The 22,600-nt window shown below is 41.5% G+C and overlaps 1 protein-coding gene across 1 annotated transcript in view; it reads left to right on the top strand.

Annotated features, from left to right (window-relative positions):
- LOC126031265 (autism susceptibility gene 2 protein-like) overlaps positions 1-22,367 on the top strand; it is an 876,657-nt gene extending 854,290 nt beyond the window's left edge. The window contains exon 5 of the mRNA XM_049789562.1: positions 22,302-22,367. Coding sequence (XP_049645519.1) covers positions 22,302-22,361 — 60 coding nt within the window. The 3' untranslated portion in view covers positions 22,362-22,367. The remainder of the gene's footprint in view (positions 1-22,301) is intronic.
- Positions 22,368-22,600: the final 233 nt, after the last annotated feature.

The following is a 22,600-nucleotide window of genomic DNA, read 5'->3' as shown; positions in this document are numbered from 1 at the left end:
TGTTTTTGTTTTTATTTGATTTTTGGGGGGGGCCACACCTGGTGGTGCTCAGGGGTTACTCCTGGCTGTCTGCTCAGAAATAGCTCCTGGCAGGCACGGGGGACCATATGGGACACCGGGATTCGAACCAACCACCTTTGGTCCTGGATCGGCTGCTTGCAAGGCAAACGCCGCTGTGCTATCTCTCCGGGCCCAATATGTGACTCTTGACAAGATGCTTTATGCCTCCAGTCCTTGTCCTCTTGAAGTACAATTGAAGCAATAAATCCTACACATTGTGAGTAGAGAGAAGGATTTGAGGATAGAAAAGAGAATTTAGCCTGGAGCAATAGTACATCAGGTAAGGCATTGCCTTGCACAACGACCACCCAAGTTCTCTGGTACCACACCACCAGGAGCAATCCCTGAATATAGAGCCAGAAATAAGCATAGAGCAATGCCAATCATGTCTCCAAAACAAATGCATAAATATAAATAAATGGAAATCTCTAAGGAACCAGATATATAGTTCAGTATATAGGGCATTTGCTTTGCAGGTGCCTGACCCAGATTTAATCCCTCGCACTCCAGTCCTGCCATGAATGATTCATGAGCACCAGAGCACCAAGAGATTCATGAGCACCATGAGAACCAAGAACATTAGATGCTTCCAGGTGTGCTCCCCAAAACCAAAAAAGGTGGAAGGGAAATCCATGTGAAGTAGTCTGTAGCAGACTTCCTGGCCCTTCCTGTGTGCTGAGAGGAGCCATTGGTGAATAAGTTGTTATTGAGTTGTTTCCTCTGTCCATGATCAAATTTGTGAGCAAAGTTCCATATTAAATTTTGTTCATAGTTATTTGTTTGTTTATGTTTGGGGACCATACCCAGTGGCACTCAGGTATTACTCCTGGCTCTGTGTTCAGAAATTACTCCTGGTAGGCTTGGGGGACTATATGGGATGCTGGGAATCAAACCTGGGTCAGCTGTGTGCAAGGTACAGGCCCTACCCACTGTGCTATTGCTCTGGCCCCCCATTTTTGTTTCTTTTGGATATAGCATCACATCGACTATAGATGTGTGTGTGGGGGGGGTGGGTGTGTGTATGAGAGAGAGAGAGAGAAAGAGAGAGGAGTTGGATTAAATAAAAAAATGTTGAGGCACTTGATATAATTCCTGAATATTTTTCTGATAAAAATTGCATTTATCAGGGCTGGAGTGATAGCACAGTGGTAAGTCATTTGCCTTGCATGCAGCCAATACAGGACAGACCCATGTTTGAATCCAGGCATCCCATATGGTTCCCCACACCTGCCAGGAGCAACTTCTGAGCACAAAGCCATGACCCAAAAACAAAACAAAAAAATAAAAGAAAGAAAGAAAAGAAAATCGCATTTATCTCTTTCCTACCTTGATGAATAAAAAAGAATTGTTTTCTTTAAATCTTCACATCTTCCTTATTAGTAAAGCTGAAGGACTTTTTGAGTCCTTTTGCTTCCATCTATCTGCCATTTCCACATCCTCGTACATTAACTGACCTCTCTTCTTTGGAAAGGAAGGCTGTATTTCCCCCACAGTCAGAGAAAGCTGCTTGGGAAGGCAACCAAGTCTGGGCCCCATGAGTCCAGGGTAAGAATTCAAAACTTACTAGGGCTGTAGGTGACTGTCTCTCTCCTTGCTATGCCAGAGCAAGGCTTTGCCCAGTCGCCTGCAGTCAGCATTTATTTTCTTCCATTTTGTTTGTTCTCTTCAGAAATAGTTTGGGTTTTTGAGAGTGGCTCTTCACGCTCCATTCAAGTCGGTGCTTATAATTCTTGCTGGTAGTCGGCTGCCCCAGATTGCCTGTTATGTGTGGGCCTTTTCCTTGGATTTTTAGCAGTTCTGCTTGCCTTGCTGTAGATCTTGCCGGAGTCGTTTACGAGCCCTGCGGTCCAGCCAGGAGCAGTGACTGCTCTGTAACCTTCCTAGATTTAAACCTGGTGCCCGCCTTCCCCTCAGTACGGAACTGCAGAGCCCATCCATACTGATGTCTTCATATTATTCTCTCCTCCTTGGATTTATGGGGTAAAATAAACCCTCTGCCACAGAAGTGCTTATTGATTACTGAAGTACATAATAAAGCTTCAGAATCAAGTAAGACCAAGTAATCGGCCCTATTCCTGGGGGACGACTGCAGAACAGGCTTGGACAGTCTCTGAGAGCTGCTTCTTCATCGGGGCTGGCAGACTCTTCTAATTAGTCCTCCACAGAGTGCACTGTAGAGGATAGAATGAGGTGAAGAGCACATTCTGGACTATTCCATGAATGTGAAAGTCTAGGAAATATGCATTGTGATCTCTAGTGACAGCAAGCAGCTAGAGCAAAGGGCAGAGGAGGTAGGAAGGCAGAGGGGCACAGTTACCCAAATAGCCCAGGAAGTTTGAAGGTGGACATGTGTCTGTTCTCTTGCATGTATTTTTTTGTTTTGTTTTGTTTTGTTTTGCACTACAACTGACTTGGGTTCAATTTTCAGTACCTTATATGGTCCCTGATGGATCATAGGAGTAAGCCCTGAGCACCAGCAAATGTGACTCAAAAATATAAGAATTACCTTTGCAGAGTTCATTAAGAAGTACGAAGATGCTCTGTGATTGGTTTTGAGCCCCACCATCACTCCTTAAGAAGAGAAATTTCCTTGATGTTTTGTTTTGGGGCCACATCCAATGGTGCCCAGGGTGTGTGCTCAGGGATCACTCCTCCTGGCAGGGCTCAGGGAACCATATAAAATTCAGGACATTGAACCTGGGTTGGTTGGTTGTGTACAACACAAAAGCTTCACCCACTGTACTATTCTCCAGCCTCCAAAAGGTACATTTTCCTAAAATGATGGTTTCAGAAAGATGAACAGTGTCATTAGAATGAAAAGAAGGGGGCCAGAGATGTGTCTCAAAGGGGTGGGCCACAAGATTAGCATCTGCAAGACCCCATATCCCAGCCCCAGCCCCATAGCACCCTGAAAACTCTGTGCAGCCCTGGTGATCCCTGAGCATCACGGGAGCTCAGAACCCCACACTACCAGGCCTGAGCTCATGCATTGGGTATGCAAGTGCTGCTGAGGATGTCCCCTCTTTTAAAAAAAAAAAATAAGGGGCACCTTAGCCCTCCTTAACTATTCTGTTGCTTTCTGCCATTTGAACTTTCAAAGTAGCTTTTTACATACATTTTTGGTGAAGCAGAAGTTAAGTGCTCTAGATTCTGGAATTGCTTCCCTCCTCTCTTCATTCCCACTGCAGTCCACCTAAGATGCCACACACACAGAGGAAAGCATCTCTAAAAAGAATGAAGCTCCTCCAAAATGGTGCCAGTAGAAGAGCAGAATTGGCTTTTCAACACAAAGAGATGTTTGTTTTCCTTGCATTTTAACTCTTAATTTTTGACACAGTGGGGAACTCTAGCATGGCTGCCATTTACAATGTGACAGTGCCGTGGTGTTCTGATTGCCTGTGGGGAGGTGGGGTAGGGGGTGTTGTGGCCGAGGCTGAGAGACAAAGCGAATGAGGCCAGAGAAGGTGCCTGCTGTGGAGGTGCTGGGCCATTTCTCCACAGCTGAAATGCTGCTTTTCTCAGGCCCGTCAAGGAGTCACTCTGGGAGACTAGAGCTGGAATTTGTACAAGCTCCTTTCAGTCCCCCTGATTTTAATCAGAAATACACAATTATTCTTTTCCTCCAAATAGTGAAACTCAATCCCCATTTTAAATTCAATTATTGTAATTGCAGCATTCAGAAAAATAGCACATTCATTTTCTAATAAGAGATTGTGGATACCAAATTACTACATATAGGATGTCAAAACAGGAAACTTGAGACTGGCAGACCAGTGGGTGTTTTTATCTTGGCAATTTGTATTTTCTTGCAGACAATTTATAGTAATCCTACCCTTCCTTGTTTATGATATAGAAGACTAGGCTTTAAGCCATCTTAAAATACAGACTGTTGTTAGGTACAATTTAAAATTCCAGTTATGCACTTGATGAGTTCAAAGAGAAGAAATTGAAGGGAAGTTCCTAATGGAGAAAAGAAAGAGGAATTCATTTGAGGATTTTAGGGAATGGCATGCCAATGGATTTGGTGGAACCACCTTCGAACGTTTATTAATGAGTTAGCCTCAAACCATATTTCTGTTTCTTTGGCCCACTCATTATCTTGCATTTTTTAAAGAAATAACATAGAAATCTAGTTGGTGGGGAAACTATAATGAGGTCAATGATTCTCAGCAATGCAAGAATACATTTTCTTTTCTTACTCAATCCCAGTGGCTTTACTTGGCTTATGGTGAATGAAATGCAAAATAAAATCACTTACGATTTTGCTTTCTGATTTTCTTTACAGAGTGGCATTAAAAGGGGTTAAAGTGCTTGACCCCAGTTTAAATCCCTGGCACATATATGGTTCCTTGAACCCAATGACCCAATCCCCTTGTCCCTCTCAACCTCAATATACTTTTGTACCAGAGAGATTGTACAGGGGTTAAGGAATTTGCCTAGCATATGGTTAATTCCAATTCAATTTCTGGCACTCCATATGGTCTTCTAGCACTGCAAGGAGTTATCCCTGAGCACAAAACCAGGAGTAATTCCTGAGCAATTCTGAGTGTGGCCCATCCCTTCCTAAATAAATAATAATTTTAAATTCTGATTTCTTCAACTTTGTGGTTTTATTTCCTTACTTTTATCTTGAAGTTACTTACTTATGTTTTTTTTTTTTGTTGTTTTTTGGGTCACACCCGGCAGTGCTCAGGGGTTACTCCTGGCTGTCTGCTCAGAAATAGCTCCTGGCAGGCACGGGGGACCATATGGGACACCGGGATTCGAACCAACCACCTTAGGTCCTCGATAGGCTGCTTGCAAGGCAAACGCCGCTGTGCTATCTCTCCGGGCCCTCTTACTTATGTTTTTTATTAGACTCTTTGAGATGCCCCCATTTTCTAAGACCTTAGCATCCATGTCATCAACCATTACAGGTTTCTTGATCTGTGTTTTCATGATACCTTTCCTCAAATATTTTTACTGATGTAACCTACAATTTTATTTTTCAACATATATTTACCAAACTACTGTATGCCAGGTTTGGTTCAATTTAGACCTCTATTAGATTCTGAGATATATTTGGAGAGACTGACAACAATGTTGGAAAAGCTAGAAATGAACAGAGGCATTATAGTCAAAGAAGCTGGGGAGAGCATTCATCCACATAGAAGGGTTCCCCAGTGCCCAGGCAAGACAAGTAGCCTGTTGGACTGGTGAGTGCACACTATTAGTCATATTCTTTCAACCAGTCCCCATCTTTGCAGCTACCAAAATGAATGATCTGGGAAATTTTGTCTTTCTTCAAGGTTACTCGATGGCTTGATTTTGCTACTTCAGCCTAGCATATAAACTCTGCTGTAAAGGAGTAACCAAGTAGTTCCTAATTATTTTTCCCCTTGTGTTCTTCGTTTTTGTTTGAAACTTCATTTAAACATAATTCACAAAGTTCACAATACAGTTGTTTCAGGTATTCAATGATCCAATACCATTCCCACTACACATGTGTGCTTCTCTCTACCAATGTCCCCAGCTTCCCACCCAGCTTCTAAGCCTACCTGCTGGTACATAACAATTTACTTTATGGAGGCCAGAGGCATAGCATGGAGGTAGGGTGTTTGCCTTGCATGCAGAAGGACAGTGGTTCGAATCCCTGCATCCCATATGGTCCCCTGAGCCTGCCAGAAGCAATTTCTAAGCATAGAGCCAGAAGTAACCCCTGAGCACCACTGGTTGTGACCCCAAAACAAAAACAAAATAATTTACTTTATGTTGTTTGTTACAACATACATCACATAATTGTGTTAATAAAATCACTGGGGATTCCCTGAGCTTTTAGATGTTAGTTGAATCTTCTGTGTTATTGTTTTCACTCGTTGAGTTTCACTCATTGTGGGCTTCTACACAAAGTTCTTGTCTAATTTCTGTGAGCCTACTGGGCAGTGAGTACTGCGAAGTTTGGTGGTTTCATGGAGCCACATAGTAGTTTTAGAGATAGGACTATGCAGCTATGGCATCTCTCACAGATCAGTCTTTTATTTTTGTTTTTGTTTTTGTGTCACACCTGGTGACACTCAGGGGTTACTTCTGGCTATGTGCTCAGAAATTGCTCCTGGCTTGGAGGACCATATGGGACAGCAGGGGATTGAACTTTGGTTTGTCCTAGGCTAGCGTGCACAAGTCAGATGCCCTACGGCTTGCACCATCACTCTGGCCCCAGAAATCAGTCTTGAAGCTGGGTCATCTTCATGCCAGCAGAGCTGGGATTGTTGGCAGAAAGGGGATATAGCTTGTCTCCATCCTGTGAAGGTTCCAGAGGCCTGGGTCTGAGTTTCTAATTCTGCTTAGTCAGAATATCAGGACAAGGTCTAGAATGGTGAACATACTGGTTGCCCCCATAATCACGAAAGGATTTTGATATTCCTCTGTCATCAGTAAGGATGGGTTTTTGTTGCCAATATGAATTTGAATGAACATTTTAATAATATAATAGCCAGTAAGTCATTACTGTTCTATGCCAGAACTACAAGTTTAGTCTCAAATTTTAGATCTCTGCATTTTACTTTAGTTTCTATATACTGGCTACTGACAATATTTGACTAAAGATTAAGTCCAGGTTATATCTATCCCAAAATGTGAATCAGAAAACCAAAGGAACATTTAGAAAGTTAAATTAATATGTTTTGCTTAGTTGGCATTTTATCAGTGAACAGAAATATTCCCATTGTTTTCTTCAATGAGAGGAAATGTGAGTTTCTGCTTTTGTTTGTTTGGGTTGTTTCTATTTTGTGTAGCATAATATCAAGTCTTTAGATACCTCCAGGGAGGAAAGCCTGCAGAATATGATTTCCCCTCTGGCAAAATAAAATGATCAAGCAACCCAAGTTTAAATAACCTAAGTTACCTCATTTCTGTGTGTGATGTAATGTTTTTTTACAAAAGAACTGGGAAAAATATAAAGTGATGAGTACTCTTTCTTGGATGCTTTCGCATGCTTAAACTTGTAATGTTTTACAAAAATCGTGAGTATGTATCATCCCTATTTACAAGTTAAAAAAAAAACATAAGCGCTAGTCTACAAGAATTTAAAAATGCCTTTCCCGAGATTGCATGGTTGCTAATGGACAGATTAAAATATGAACCTCAGATGAAATAGGTGCTGGATACCCTTTCCATAACTGATGAAGAGGGAAAGGGGACAGGCTATTTTCAATTGACAGCTTTGAAAAGGGGCAGAGAGGGGGCAGGACTTCAAGAAGCAGTGGAAGTGGCCAGTGGGTCTTTGTGCAGTCCTAGAGAGCACAAGGGAGTACATGGTATGGACCAGGAATGAATCTGCAGAGGACCCCCCCCATCCAGTGCTGCCTCTGCCTGGAGACGCCTCTGTGAAAGATGCTACTGTCCTCCCAGAACTGTGATCAAGACGCTCTATTAGTGTTTTAAGTGTCTGGTAGCTCTTAGGTGTGTTGGTGCAGAAACTTCCCACCCCACTCTGCAGAGAAAAAATCTACAGGTGCTTCAGGAACCAGAGATTTTGCAAAGAGCTCAGAACTCTGCTGTTCAATACCCAGAGAGGCCATGGAGATACCACTTGGCCTGGAAGCAGGAGCTTTGCTTAGATCTCCCAACCAGAGACAAGGGAAGTTGGTAGGGTTTGCCACAGCTTCATTACCTAGCGAAAAGGAACTCGAATCACAGTCACTTCAGGAATGATGCTTTAATGCTGAGTGGTGGAGAAAATATATCAATTACCTATTGAAAGCAAAGTGAATTTAAAACAAAGAATAGAAAAGAAAACCAGCCACCTCTGTTCCTATACCATGATCATTTAATCTATTGAGATTCATTCAAGATAGACACAGAATAGTCTCACTGATCTATGGGTTTTAAGAAAAATTAAGGACATTATTGTAATAATCCCCAGAAACAATAGAGATGAGGGCTGGAAGAACCATCTCACATTATGAAGCTCACCACAAAGAGTAGTAATGCAGTTAGGGAAATAACTACACTAACAGCTATCATGACAATCTTAATGAGTGAGAAAAGTAGAATGCCTATTTCAAATGCAGGCAGGGCTTGTAGGAGAAGGGAAATGGGGGGCATTGGTGGTGGGAATGTTGCACTGGTGAAGGGTGTATTTTTGTGTGTGTGTGTGTGTGACTGAAATCCAACTATAGTCATGTTTGTAATCATGGTGTTTAAATAGATATTATTTAAAAATAATAAAAACTATAAAAGAAGGGGGAAATAAGCAAGGACAAAACACACAATAGCCATAATAAGCAGCTGCTAAACAACAACAAAAAGAAGCAATAAAAAGAAAATAATTTAAAAGAAGGAAGGAGGACTGGTGTGGCAAGGTTTTGTGCTTTTTTTTTTTTTAATTTTTATTGTGGCCAAAGCCAATTACAAATCTTTCAAAGTAATATTTAAGATACATAGTGACAATGAATGAGGGGCATTCCCACCACCAGTGTTGTCCTCCCTCCACCCCTGTTTCTGGCGTGCATCCCTTCTTTACCCCCCAGAATGCTAGTGTAACTTTGAACAGCTTGTTTTAGATTGGGTATCGATTCTGTTGTCCTTGACTTTTGGTTTGGTGTTCAAGTCTGATCATTTTTTATTTCCACTAAATGTTCATATGACTGTCTAGCCCTGGTACCATTCATTTCCCCCCACTCAATTTATGGGCTGGATAAGATGATTCAAGTTATGTGGTTCTGTTGGAGATAAAAAGGAAAAGAAAAAAATGGGTGGAGTTAGTCTAGGTATTATAAATTTCAATTTAGTAGACAAAAGGGAAAAAGGAAGAAAAAGGTAGCCAAACAAAATAAAACAAAACATAAAAAAACAACAAAAGACAAAAAGGAACAAACAAAAAACCAAAACCAGCACTACAAAAAACGAACAAGCAATAAACAGAAACAAAACAAAGAAAACTGTCAAAAAAAACAAATTAGCAACTACATAAAAAAGTGTTTCTTCTTTCTTTCTTTCGGTTTTTTTTTTGTTTGTTTTTTTGTTTGTTTTTGCAAAGGCACAGTAAGTATTGGGGAAATTAGAAAGGGAATTCCCTTGGCCTAAGAGATACCGGGTTTCTCTGCCCTTGAAGCATACTGTCATGGGACCAACTACAGGCTTCTTACATACTCCTTGTCACACCCCAAGGTCTTTTTATGGTGCCAGGAAACTTTTTGCTCAGTTGTAAATGATAAAATCAGGCCTCTCTAACTAGAGATCTTGGTATTTACACAGGTTATAGGATGAAGCCTAGGGTGGAGTCTTTCTTTACAGTTCTCGAAGTTCTGTTCCATCACTCTTGTTGTAATCAGTCTTTTATAAATGGTAGTCTTAGGGTTTTTTTTGTGCTTTTTTTTAACTCCCCCCCTTCACCAGTGCAACATTTCTTACACCTGTGCCCACTATTTTCCTCCTCCCCTATCCCCTGCCTGTATTCAAGACAGGCATTCTACTTCTCTCACTCATTAACATTGTCATGATAGTTGTTAGCATAGTTATTTCTCTATCTGCACTCACCACTCGTTGTGGTGAGTTTCATAGCATAAGTGGGTCCTTCTGGCCCTCATTTCTGTTGTCTCTGGGCATTATTACAATAATGTCTTTTGTTTTTCTTAAAACCCAGAGATGAGTGAGACTATTCTGTGTCTATCTCTCTCCCTCTGACTTATTTTACTCAGCATAATAGTTTTCATGCCCATCCATATATAGGAAATTTTGATGACTTCATTTCTCCTGATGGCTGCATAATACGTCATTGTGTATATGTACTACACTTTCTTTAGCCATTTATCTGTTGAAGGGCATCTTGGTTGTTTCCAAATTCTGGCTATTTTAAATAGCAATAAATATAGGTGTGCAGAAGGCATTTTTGTATTGCGTTTTTGTGTTCCTAGGGTATATCTCTAGGAGTGGTATCACTGGGTCATATGGCAGCTCAATTTCCAGTTTTTTTGGAATCTTCATATTGTTTTCCATAAGGGCTAGACTAGACGGCATTCCCAGGAGCAGTGGATGAGAGTTTCTTTTTCTCCACATCCCCACGAGCACATATTCTTCTTCTTTTATTATTTATTTATTTACTTTTTTTGTTATGTGTGCCAGTCTCTGGTACCACAGTTTGTTTATCCACTCATGTGTTTTCGGACATTTGTTGTTTCCAGATTGGCTATTGTGAATAGTATTGCAGTGAACATAGATTGACATTGTTCTTAACCTCTTGGTAATAATTATGCATGTACTATATATAGTTCTTGATAAAATCTGGCAATTCTATGATAGAGAATATCCTCTGAAATATACTAAGTGATATACTAGGGTTTCCAAAAATGGACAGTACCATCCACTGAGGGGTTATAGAACAATGTCAAGTGGGCACTAGTAGTCTCAGATGCAACGAGGGGACATTTTCTTTTTTCTCATTTAAAGAGAATAGATTTTCAGGGTGCACTGCATGATTTACTTATAGGAAAGGGTGGATATGGTAGGTCAACTGAGTTTGATAGTCTCAATGTCCCCATGTGATAGTTTATTAAATTGAGGCACAGAGAGGGCAAGTGATTTGCTATAGGGCCTGTCAGGAGCTAGCCCAGGTGAACTCATCCCACAGACAGAAAGGACCAGAGCTGGACTTTTGTTGTTGACCTTTTTGTTCACAGTGAGAGCTGCCAGGCTCTGCTGCCTGCCCTTCTGCTTGTCTTTGGCTTTCCTGAGGCTCTCAGCACCCATCTCCCACTCTGTACCCCCATTCTGAAAATCAAACCCTCTTGGACTCACCCCTTAGGTCACACCCCACCTCTCCGGGCCTGGCCCGGCCTCTCATTTGTACTTTCTCTTACCGAGCACATTTCTAAACGAGGACGCTTGCTTCACTTTAAGGACATACAAATGGCTTGCCCTCACCTGTCAAGCATGATCCTTGTATTTTACCAGGCCCATTATGAACGCAATCTTTCTGTCGAAAATTTGCATACCTCCTTTCTTGAAAAGTAATGACAGCAATTTCTTTCCCTCCGCTCACTTTCTGAGTGTCTCATTTAACGGCACCTGTGAAACCGACAGGCGCAGAGATGAGAAGTGAAAGAGAGCAGTTGATTAAATCATCATCAAGTCGGGCCTCAGAAAGTCAATTCTGCTTGCCGTCTGCAATGATATCCTTTTATCTTAAAGTAATGAGCTATGGCACTTTTGCATCGGGTAATGCGATAAGTTCTATTAGCATGTTCCATTTGCCTCACAAGCAAGGGCAAGTCATTTTAGCTAGCTCATATCACTGCAATCAAAGCAATTGGCTTCCCAGGCAGAGAAGAAAGGGAAAAGGCTCAGGGTGATTTCTATGGATCACAACACAGCGGAAAAAAATAGACTCTTGTATTATTTTAACCCATAACAGACTTTTTCTTTTTACTCATCAGCAAATTTGGCTCTGTTAGCTCACACAGATGCTACAGAGAACCCATCTTCAGTTTGGGGGCTCAGTTCCCACCCAGTGGAACCAGCATTTGTGATTGGGGTCTTAGCAGAGGGTCTCAATTGAACCTATCCAAGGTAGTAACACTGTGGTCTCAGATAACTCTCACTTCACGCCATGTTCAAAGTCCTTTGTAATAGGTCCCCAGGCAGGTGCGGATTAATGCTATTGACAGCTCTGAATCAGTAAATCAATGACAAAGAGGCAAAGGATCTGTTACCTAAGCTGTAGAGAGAGCTTTACAAATCCCTGGCCCTCCATTGGCAGTTACACCTTTGCATAAGAAACTCATTTTTCTCTTGTTGGCAACCACCGGTGCTTTTGGGCTTTGGGTTTAAAATAAAATTTTATGTATGTTTATACTTGGCAAACATGTGACTTCCTTTTGACTAAGGGGAGAAAATGCTGACCTCTCAAAGATTTGTGAAATGTTTCTTTCTCTATTTCCAAAAGCCCAACAATATTTTAATGAGCTAAGTGGAAATTCACAGCATACACATTGGTTTATTAAATATATCTGGATTCCAAAGTGGTGAATAAGAAAGCAATCTGAAACATTAATTTGTAGGCCCAGGAGATGGTACAGGGGTTAGGGTACATACATATGTACACCTGACCCAGGTTTTTAAATTTATTTTCATTTTTATTAATAATTTTAATTGGATCACCATGATATACACAGGGTATAGTTGTTCATGATTGAGTTCCAATCATATAATGTCCAACATTCATTCCTTCACTAGTGCACATTTCCTGTCATAAGTGCCCCCAGTTTGCTTCCTACCCTCTGTCCTGGTTTCTCCATTACCTGCCTCTAATGGCAAACATTTACCCCTCTCCCACTTCTCTTTTTTTTCTTTTAGGTACTAAGGTTTGCAAAACTTTTACTAAGTATATCACGTATATCACGTTACTTCCTTTCAGCACCTACTTTTTGCTCAGAGTGATCATTTTCAACTATCATTGCCACAATGGACCCTTCTCAGCTCTAATTGCATTCCCCCAAATATTTGTGGCAGGTTCCTACTATGGACTGGTCCTCCCGGACCTTGTCTTTATTTTCTGAGGTATGCTTTTTTTGTTTTGTTTTGTTTTTTTGTTTTGGGGCCACACCCATTGACGCTCAGGGGTTACTCCTGGATATGTACTCAGAAATTGATATTGGCTTGAGGAGACCATATGGGACACCAGGGGATCGAACCGTGTTCCGTCCTAGGCTAGCGCTTGCAAGCAGACGCCTTACCTCTAGCACCACCACTCTGGTCCCATTTTTGGGTACTATTACTATACTGTATTTTTGTTTGATCTCCCACACTGTGATCATTCCATGCCTATTCCTCTCCCTCTGACTCATTTCACTCAGCATAATACTCTCCATATCCATCTATGTATAAGCAAATTTCCTGACTTAATATTTCCTAACAACATGTGTTTCTTACAATAGTTTTTTTATCCACTCATCTATTTTCAGGCACTAAGTTGTCTCCAGATTTTGTATATTGGAAATAGTGCTGTGATAAACATAGAAGTGCCTTTTCTGCATTGTGTTTTGGGCCCCTATGGTATATTCCCAAAAGGGAATTCTCAGTCAAATAAAAGTTCAGTTTCTAGTTTTTTGAGGAAAGTCAATATTGTTTCCCTTAAAGATTGGACCAGTCAACATTCACACCAGCAGTGAGCAAAAGTCCCTTTTGTCCACACATCTGTGCCAGCATTGGTTGTTCTTGTTCTTTATGTGTTCCAGTCTCTGGGTTATGATATGGTATCTCATTGTTGTTTTAATTTGCATCTCTCTTATGATTAGAGAAAGACATTTTTTTCATGTGCCTTTTGGTCATTTGTATTTCTTCTTTGAGAAAGTTTCTGTTCATCTCTTCTCCCCATATTTTTTTTTTTTTTGGTTTATGGTTTTTGTGGCAAATCCGTGACACTCTGGGGTTACTCCTGGCTATAAGCTCATAAATAACTTCTAAATTGGGGGACCATATGGATCATTGGCAAATGCCCTACTGCTGCGCCACCGCTCCAGCCCCTTCTCCCCATTTTTTGATGGAGTTGGATGTTTTTTTTTCTTGTTAAGTTAGACTAGTGCTTTGTATATCTTGGTTATTAAATTCTTGTTATAGGTGTTGGGTAAATAATCTCTCCCAGTTTAACCTAAATTACACCATATCCCCAGGTGTGTGCAACTGTACTGCCATCTTGGTCGGTGAGGTTCTCTGTCTCCCCTTGAGCTTCTTGGAATGTCTACCCCAAATTTTTATTGAGAGCTCTAGATCTTTAGACATTTATTTGGGGGTTGTTGTTTGCTTGGTTGGTTTGCATTGGTTTGGGGACCATACCTGGATGTGCTCAGAATTTATTACTAACTCTGCTCATAGAACACTCCTGGTAGTGCTCAGATCACCAAAGGGAGAATCAGGGGTTGAAATTAGGTCAGCAAGGCAAACACCCGCCCACAGTTTTTTCACTCCATCCGTAGAACAAGTCTTAGACAACTTGGTTTCAGTTCATATATTTGAACTTTCAGTGAGAGGTCATTAAGAAGCTGGGACATAGAGTATAGGATCTTTTGATTGACTTATTTCAGAAAAACATGTGATCCCCTGAGCAACCTTGGAGGGCACCCTCAGACTAAATGGGAACTGAACTTTGCTCACTTTAAACTCAGAGCCTTCACAAATGCCAAATTCTGAAACTTCTCACACAGAAATGAAAGGTTATTCAGAAATGAAAGAAATTCAGAAGCTTTATAAAGTTTGCTCTTGATTATACCTTCTGAATACCCGAAGATTAATAGCCCTTCTATATCTTTTCTTACTTTCAAATATGCTCACTGTCAGAAGATTTCTATAGATTGTTTTGTTGCCATTGTTTTGGTGTCTAAAATCAAACTCAGGACCTAAAGGTCCCTACTACTGAGCTGGATCTCAGGGCCCTATTATCATCTCTCAGTCTGTTTTCAGGCCCACTGATGTTATTTTTACAGGTTAATTTTACTCGATCAAGTATAATGACTTGTGATAAAGGGGAGAAGGGAGCCCATGATATCATTTTAAATTCAGTGAGAACTCAAACCAATTCTTCTTCTTTTTTTAGCAACCTCAAACCATTTTCAAGATGAAAACAATTGTTTTATATTCAAGAGCTCCAACAACTTCAAATCTTTCTGAAAGTCCAAACTAATATGAGCACCATACAAGCACTGTGTAATGAGGGCTTCATGGATTGACCAGACAAATAACACAAGAGTTTTCTGCTACTGCACAAAATGGCAGCCTCCTTTTTGCGTGTTGCCGGAATAGATGGATGGAAAGATGCCAGTAGGTTGTGTTTGCCACATATCACTCCCTCCCTTTTTTGAGAAAAATAGATGTCCTGTTTTCTGCAGATGGCTTCTTCTGAAATTGCTTTTAGGTGAACAATGTCTTTATGGTCTTAGGTAAACCACCCGCCCCAAAGGAGAATCAATTTGTTTTGTCACTGGCAAAGTGGAATCATAATTAATGTTAGATGCTATACTTTACAAGTTGGGGTTCTCCCTCATTTTCCTCTCATTTCCTTTGGGCAGAAGGAAGAATAAAATAACTTTGTTCACTGATGGTGCTCATCTCTGACATCTTTGGTGGCAATGATAAATGGTTTTGAGATGTGAAATAACTGTCCCAGCAAGGTCCATTGAGCAGAACAGAGAGCAGTGCCCTCCTCAATGTCATTGTATGTGATATATTCCACGATTGCCACTTGCTGCTTAAGAATGCATTTTATCACTTGGTGCCTCAAATCCCATCTTCTTCCTTTCTTCTGAATAAAGCAGAGGGATTGTAGACCCTGACTGCTTTTTATTTGGATGAAAAATGTAAAATACAGAGAGGCAGAGTCCCAGCAGAAATGATGTGGTTATTTTTGAGTAAATACAATGATAATATTAACTTCCTATTTATGGGCCTCACATATAGGCTCTGCTAACTATTCTAATGCTTGGTATATCAAGATGTTCCTGGTATTCTGGTACATCCTATTGTGCTAAGCAGTCCAGTTAGTCATTATTCTCCAGGCCTTCTTTGTTTATAGTTTCTTGCCTTTTTTTTTTTGTTTGTTTTGTTTTTTTTTGTTTTTGGGTCACACCCGGTAGCACTCAGGGGTTACTCCTGGCTCTATGCTCAGAAATCACTCCTGGCAGGCTCAGGGGACCATATGGGATGCCAGGATTTGAACCACTGTCCTTCTGCATGCAAGGCAAATTCCTTACCTCCATGCTACCTCTCTGGCTCAGTTGCTTGCCTTTTAATCCCATGTTACTTATGCTACATGCATCAACCACAGTTGTGAGAATTCTAAAGACTGAGATGGATTTAGCAATATGGTTGAATACTTACTATGTACCAAGGCCTGCATCCAACAGAGGAGCAAAGCCCTTACCTACATAGAGCTCTCTGTCTAACAGGGAAGATTATTGTGATGAGCTATGAAAGCATAACTGTGTGAGGGATGGAGAAAGATGTAATTAATTCTCCTGGAAGAGAACTGGGTGTTTCATAGAGGAGCTGTACTATTACAGGTGAAAAAAAGAGTTTAGGCAGACACCTGGAGGAGTAGAATTCTAGGAGGAAGGAATAATTCAATGCATAGGGTGTCACAGGGTTTATTTGTCTGTATAGGTAAACATCAGGGGGTATTAGTTGATGATCAGTAGATGTGCATGGCAAAACCAGTTTAGAACTAGTCAGCTTTGAAAGTGGTTTGGCCATGAAAGTACACTTTGGAGGGTTTTATATAAGTTCAGCACAGCAGTATCCTAGCTCTTAAATCTTATAGTGTATTTGCTTATATTTTTATGTCTTTGTTACTAATTTATAAGAAGACATAATTGTATATGTGCCTTTATATATTTAAATTATATACAATTATACATAACATATTATACATTATATTATGTATTTGAAGTATATATTTTATGTCTCTATATATTCACATAATATATATATATATATATATATACATTTAGATGTTTATGTCTTTCTCCTACTGATTTCTTTGGGGGCTCCAAATCATATCAGTGGGATTCCTGGACCACTCCTGAAAATACTCAGCCACTGGGTAAGACAGTTCAGTGCAGTATTCAACGTTGAGTCTAACTGTCAGCCTACAGTGTCTGTACTGTGGGGTCTCCAGAGCTGTCCTGACAGTGCATATTGGCAAAGGCAGTATCAGAGATCAAATTGAGGTCATATCCCTAACCCCATATGCCCTCTCCCTAGCCCCAGTATTTTCATTTTTATTAAATTTTACAGAAGTATTGATTCACACACAACATATTGAAAATTGAAGACAAACAAAGCAAACAAAAATGGAAAGCTTGAGAAGCATTGTACGAGGGGAGTTGGCAAGTTGGCAGTGAGAAAGAACTAGAAACAGTTGAAGAGTTTTCATTTCCCTAAAGGCCACAGAGAATACCTCGATCAGATTGAAAGTGGGGGGTATCTTCTTTGATCGGACTTAGACAGAAGGTACCTTAGACCCAGAAAACAGTCATCAGTTTCTTGTACTGATAGAGTTTAAGCTCGGGTCAAGCAGCTCCAGAGCCCTAGAAAGTGAGAAGATTTGGAAAGAATTATTCAGGTAAAAGAGGAATTTGTCCTGTTCAAGGTTAGCATGGAGGATAATAAGACGCTTCACATTGGTGATTGCATGTGATGCCTTGAACAAAGTACCAAGGAAGGGGCAGCTTGGATGGGGAGGGGACTTCAAAAGATGATGATTCCAAAATTATATGAAGGCCTGCGTCTGAAATGTTGGGGGCTGCAAGATCAGATCATTACAAACACACATTTGTTAAAAATAGACAACACTGGGGCTACAGAGATAGTACAGTGGGTAAGGCACTTATCTGGGCTTCATCTCTGGCACCACATATGGTCCTCTAGGTTCTATCCAAAGTGGTCCCCAAACACTGCAGTGTAGACACAAAACAAATAAAAACAATAGTTAGAGGCTGGAACTCTTGACTTGCATGTGGCCTACCTGTGTTGAATACCTAGCACCCCATAGAATCCCTTAAATACAGAACCAGGAATAAGTCCTGAAATACTATCAGGTATGGAAAAACAAAAACAAAACAACAGAAATAGGACAAAAAATAAAACAATAGAAATATTTTCTGTCTGTAAATATTCTGTACCATGCATTGTTAGAGATGTTTACATGTACTGGTTCATTTTGTTCTCACATTATTACTATTATTGCTACCTACATTTTACAGATGAACAAACAGATGTAGAGAATTTAAATAGAGTTCCCAAAGTCAGAAAGCTGGCAAATAGTGGGCCTAGAGATTTTTCAGTATGAACATTTAAGTGGCAGATGGAACCAAGGGAAACTTTAAGGACTCCCATGAAAATCATGCAGAAACTGGGGAACTGCAAACACAGCTCTGGAGAGAGAATGACATGATAAATTATGTAGAAAAGAAAGAGCCATGAAAAGATACTAGGACAGTCAGCCTGGCCTCTGTGTACAAGGGAAAGATGCTGGTATGCCCCAAATCCAAATGCCAAGCAACGGGGGGTGTTTTACTGGATCCTTTTAGGTCCATACCTTGGACTGTTGTATAGACTTACTTTCACAATGAAGACAAAGTTGACTGACTCGTGGGCCTATTTAATAAATGGTGTGAAAACATAGCAGATTAAAAAATAGTCTAGCTTCATTGACATTTCTCAAAATGTGTGGACAAGGTAAAGAGGATTTCCATGCTTCCTTTAAAACACTTAGAAGGAAAAAGGAAAGAATCCCACATTAATAGTGTTTAGCCACATATGGTAGGCCTATGGGTAATTTTTAAAAATATGTTCAATAAATCTGGATTAGTTTTTTTAAGGGAGATAAAGCTTTAGTAATAGATTGTTTAAGGAATTTGGGAACTGGGAAAGGAAACAAGATGGCCGACTAGTCTGAGACCAGAGGAGGAGGCTGGATGGGTGCCTGAGCCTGGCGCCTTTCTAATTTGGACTTCAGCCTCCTGTCTCCCTCTTTGTGTCGTGTGTTGGCACATATCTTTGTCTGAAGGCCGAATGACCAAGAACTCTTCCCTGCCTGTGTGGAAGGACTGCTTGTACCTTTTTATTTCTTGCTTTACAATACAGGCAAATATTTCCAGCTTTACACAAAGGGCACCAAGATTGAGTCCCGGGGAATGCTCTGTCACCTCGGGCTGGTTGTTAGCGTGTAACCTGTTTGCTAATAAACCAGTGCAGGACCCCAATGTCAGAATGCTTAAAATGGTCAAACCAACTGGGACCCCATTGCTGCACTGAACTTGTCTTTTCCGTTTGCCAACCTCATGCACGACAGAAACCTGAGTCAGGAGGTAGCTCCATGTGGACTCTTAGAAATGGAGCGGGGATCCAGGGATGGGGAAGCAGACGCCTCTTCTTTTAACCTTTCAAGACCAAAGATCATTTGGCCCCAAATCCACCATGTATTGAACTTGCGGTGTGAAAGCCATACAGTGTATTAAATGTGAATTTGAGACCATGAATTCTGCCCACCCCGACTCTATAAAACAGCCGCCCTTTTTCATAAGGCAGGCCCATAAACTGCTGCCAGCGAAGCAGAAAGACTCCTCAGGACTGTGGCTCGCCTTCCGTCTGGGGTTGTCAACAAACCCCCTTTATGAGTGGAATAGACCTCTTGTATGTGTCGAGCTTCTGGCTTTTTACAGAGTGTGTTAGGAGCCAGGCTAGGCAAATGCTTGGGCGCTGTTTGCTGAGTGCATTTATTGCCTTTGCATAATTTATGAGCTGGAGGGGTTGACCATCATTCGTCTCTGCCAGGGGCTGGCACTCGAGGCTCCAGAGAGCGGAGCTGTAAATTGGATGGTGCGCTCCTGCTGAGCTCACGGCAAAGTCCTCGGGTCAGTATGGGAATTTAATACCAGAAATGGAACTGTTTTCGCAGCGCGCCATGTGGGCCCCGGTGCTGCAGAGACTGTTTTGGCAGGCTCTGCGGCTGGCCTTGTCGAGGAGCTGTCACTCACCCGGCGTGTTGTGTGGGGAGCCTGAGCATTTTTAATCGGCTTGGCATCCGTGCTGTTTCCATAATGGATACCAGTAGGTCTCAGTCCTTCACCATATGCTTAACTCTGGAGACAAGGTGCTTCTGGGTATATCAGTAATTACTTGATGCAGAATTAAGTGGACCTTGAAATTAGAACTGGACTATTGGAAAGCAGGAAGCTTAACACTTTGATAGAAATAACCATTCCCAGGGACATACCGCTGCTAGGAATGGGGGTGGGGGCGGACCATGGCGGTTCTTCCATGGCTCCCTTCTTCCATCCCCGTCGGCAGGGATGTGGGCAAATGCTGTGGCAGAGCCTCCAGCTGTCACTGCTTACCTCACTAGGCAAGCTGTGAGCAGCTGGGAAAATATGCCTGCCTGGCAAAATACTCTTCTCTCCTCCACAGCCCTCCTGAATGCTTTGTTACTCTTGAAAGTGTGCCCGGAACTTAGGGACCTCAAGGAAGACTTAATTAAAGGCCATAGAGGATTCACAGTCAGGAGTACTGTTGTTCTTCATCGCTTTTTTTAGGCCTTCTAAGCCTTTCTCTCACCCATTTCCTTTCTCAGTCTATTTGACTGATGATGCTAGAGAAACTCATTAGGACAAAGAATTGGAAGTTGGGGCATTCTCTGGTTGGAAGGTGGTAAAAAGAATTGTAGTTGTACTTGGTTAAAGCCCTATCGCTGAAAACTGGCTTTTCCCAGGACCCCAAGATGCTGGGGGTGGGGGGGGGATTAGATAAGGTAGAAACTTCTGGTCTGTTGGGATAAAATGTGAGTTTCAGAGAAAGAGGAAGACCAACTTTGTTTTTCTCACCAAGACTTTTTTTACCTTATTTGCAAGATCTCATTCTCAAAGTACCATGTTGGAAATCAAGAGCCAGGGTTTCCTTGTTTTAACCTTTTTCTAAATTATTTATTTTTCTAAATTCTTTTTTTAATGATAAAATGTTCCCTCAGGACCAGAGCAATAGTAAGGCACTTGCCGTGTCTGTGGCTGACCTAATTTCAATTTCTGGCACTCCACATGGCCCCCCAGAGTCCCACCAAAAGTTATCCTTGAGTGCAGAGCCAGGAGAAACCCCTGCACATCACTAGGTGTGGTTATAAAAGAGAACAAAACCAACAAAAAAAATGGTCCCCTGTCTCTCCCTGAGTCATTTTGGTGGGTGTGGGAGGTACCAGAATTACACACTAAGCTGTGATTCCCAGAAGCACACTGGCAAACACATTCAAGGCAGACTCCAGCTTAAAGACTCCCTCTCAGGGCCTTCTCTCTTCCGAGGAGAAAACCTATTCTCAGAACCTTCAGCAGAGATTTTCTCAAGTATAGCCCCACATCGGTCAGCTTTAGCTTTTGGGAACTCTGGAAAGAAGATGTGGAATGTTTCCAAACTCGTGTCAGAAGGGATTGTGAGTGGCTCTGGGTATCCAGCCAGCAGTGGCTGCAGTAGATGCAAATGTGTGTCTTGTTTCTGTTGAGAGCGTCATTTGCTACCATGTCCAGGTGGCCACACTAAAAACCTTGGCATCATGTAAGATTCATCCCTCTTACATGCTCCCCACATCCATGTGTTATGAGGTCCTAGTGTTTCTACATTCAGAATTATTCTGCCATCTGGTCGTGCCTTTCTCAACCCTTACAACCTGCTGGTTGCAATAGTATCAAGGCTGCCAGCGTGGGCACTTGGTGGTTGTCTCTTTCCCTGCTGTGCAAGTTTCTCCTCTGCCTGGGAAAAAAGAACCTTGCATGGGACTCAACTGTGCTCCTGCACAAGCTAGTGATGGTCTTGCTCCAATTACTCTAGTAGTGAGGGAGACTCAAGATGGAGTTTCTGTCTAGCTGAGCACTGGGTAGCCAGGCTGTCGAATGAAACAATGGATATATTTATCTGCTGCGTTTTTTACTCTAATAAAACACAAATTTTATTCACAATCAAATATTTGGTAATAAACCACTCTCAGTAAAGGAAAAATATGTTTTTATCTCTCCTTTATTTATAAAAATAGAGAAATGAAAAGCTCTGAGTTAGTTCTAACTCTGGTTCCCCCAAACCCCAGTGAAATGGTTGGGATCTGTAATCTCTTTGATAGGACATGAATCTGTGGCCCTAAAACTTATTTATAGTTTGTTCCTATTGTTGATTTATTACATCAACCTCTAGTCCTCAGTATGTTTTCTTAGAGGAACTCAGCCTGAGGTCAAGGCAGCTACCTCACGGGTTGAGCCTGCCGGGTTGGTCTATTTTCTCTTTTCTATGAGAGGAGAGAAGTCACTTCCTCAAGGCTGACCATGACTCCTCTGGAGAAGCACCAGGAGAGCAGCCGCCATTCACGGCAGCTGAGGCTGGAGCATTTCCGATAAGACACTGATTTTTCCTGAACCCCACTGAATGATGTCAATTCACTTTGATCTTGTGGCCTGGCAGGCTCTGCAGTGAGTGTGCCCTTGGCCAACCACAGTGACTGCTCACTGCCCATTTAGTTCTTTGCAGGACTGACCATGGGAAAAGTCCCTGGAGCACATGAACAAGATGGAGATACCTCTGGGCATTCTGCTACTCCTGTTTACAGTTCTTGACTAAATCCTTTTAGCCCAGGCAGCACTTCACAAGTCCATAAATGATCTTGCTTGCTTTCTCCTATATCAAAAGTCAAAAGCTACTCAGTTTTGGACTAACGCTTATTTTCTTGTCTTTCCTTTCAGTGTGACAGCGACAGTGATCCAGAAGAGAAGGTAAGAGCCCCTTATGTGCACAGCCCTTAGCACAGTTGAACACTGTGATTCTTCCACACACAGCTCAGGCTGGAGAGAGCCAATTGCATGCCGGCCTTGTGGGAAGATGGCTTTTGTACACACAGAAATTACATGTTCTATGATCAAAAGTACCATGTTTAATTGGTGAGGCCCATTGTTTTGGTAAACAAGTCCTGTCCCGAGACACTGAGTTTATATGTGACAGATCTTAAAAATGGAAATGGTTTATTGTAAGAGCTGCCTGATTT

This window comes from Suncus etruscus, chromosome 15, assembly GCF_024139225.1.
Source record: "Suncus etruscus isolate mSunEtr1 chromosome 15, mSunEtr1.pri.cur, whole genome shotgun sequence".
NCBI lineage: Eukaryota > Metazoa > Chordata > Mammalia > Eulipotyphla > Soricidae > Suncus > Suncus etruscus.
Note: the sequence above shows the minus strand (reverse complement) of the source record. Positions and strands in the feature narration are given on the sequence as shown.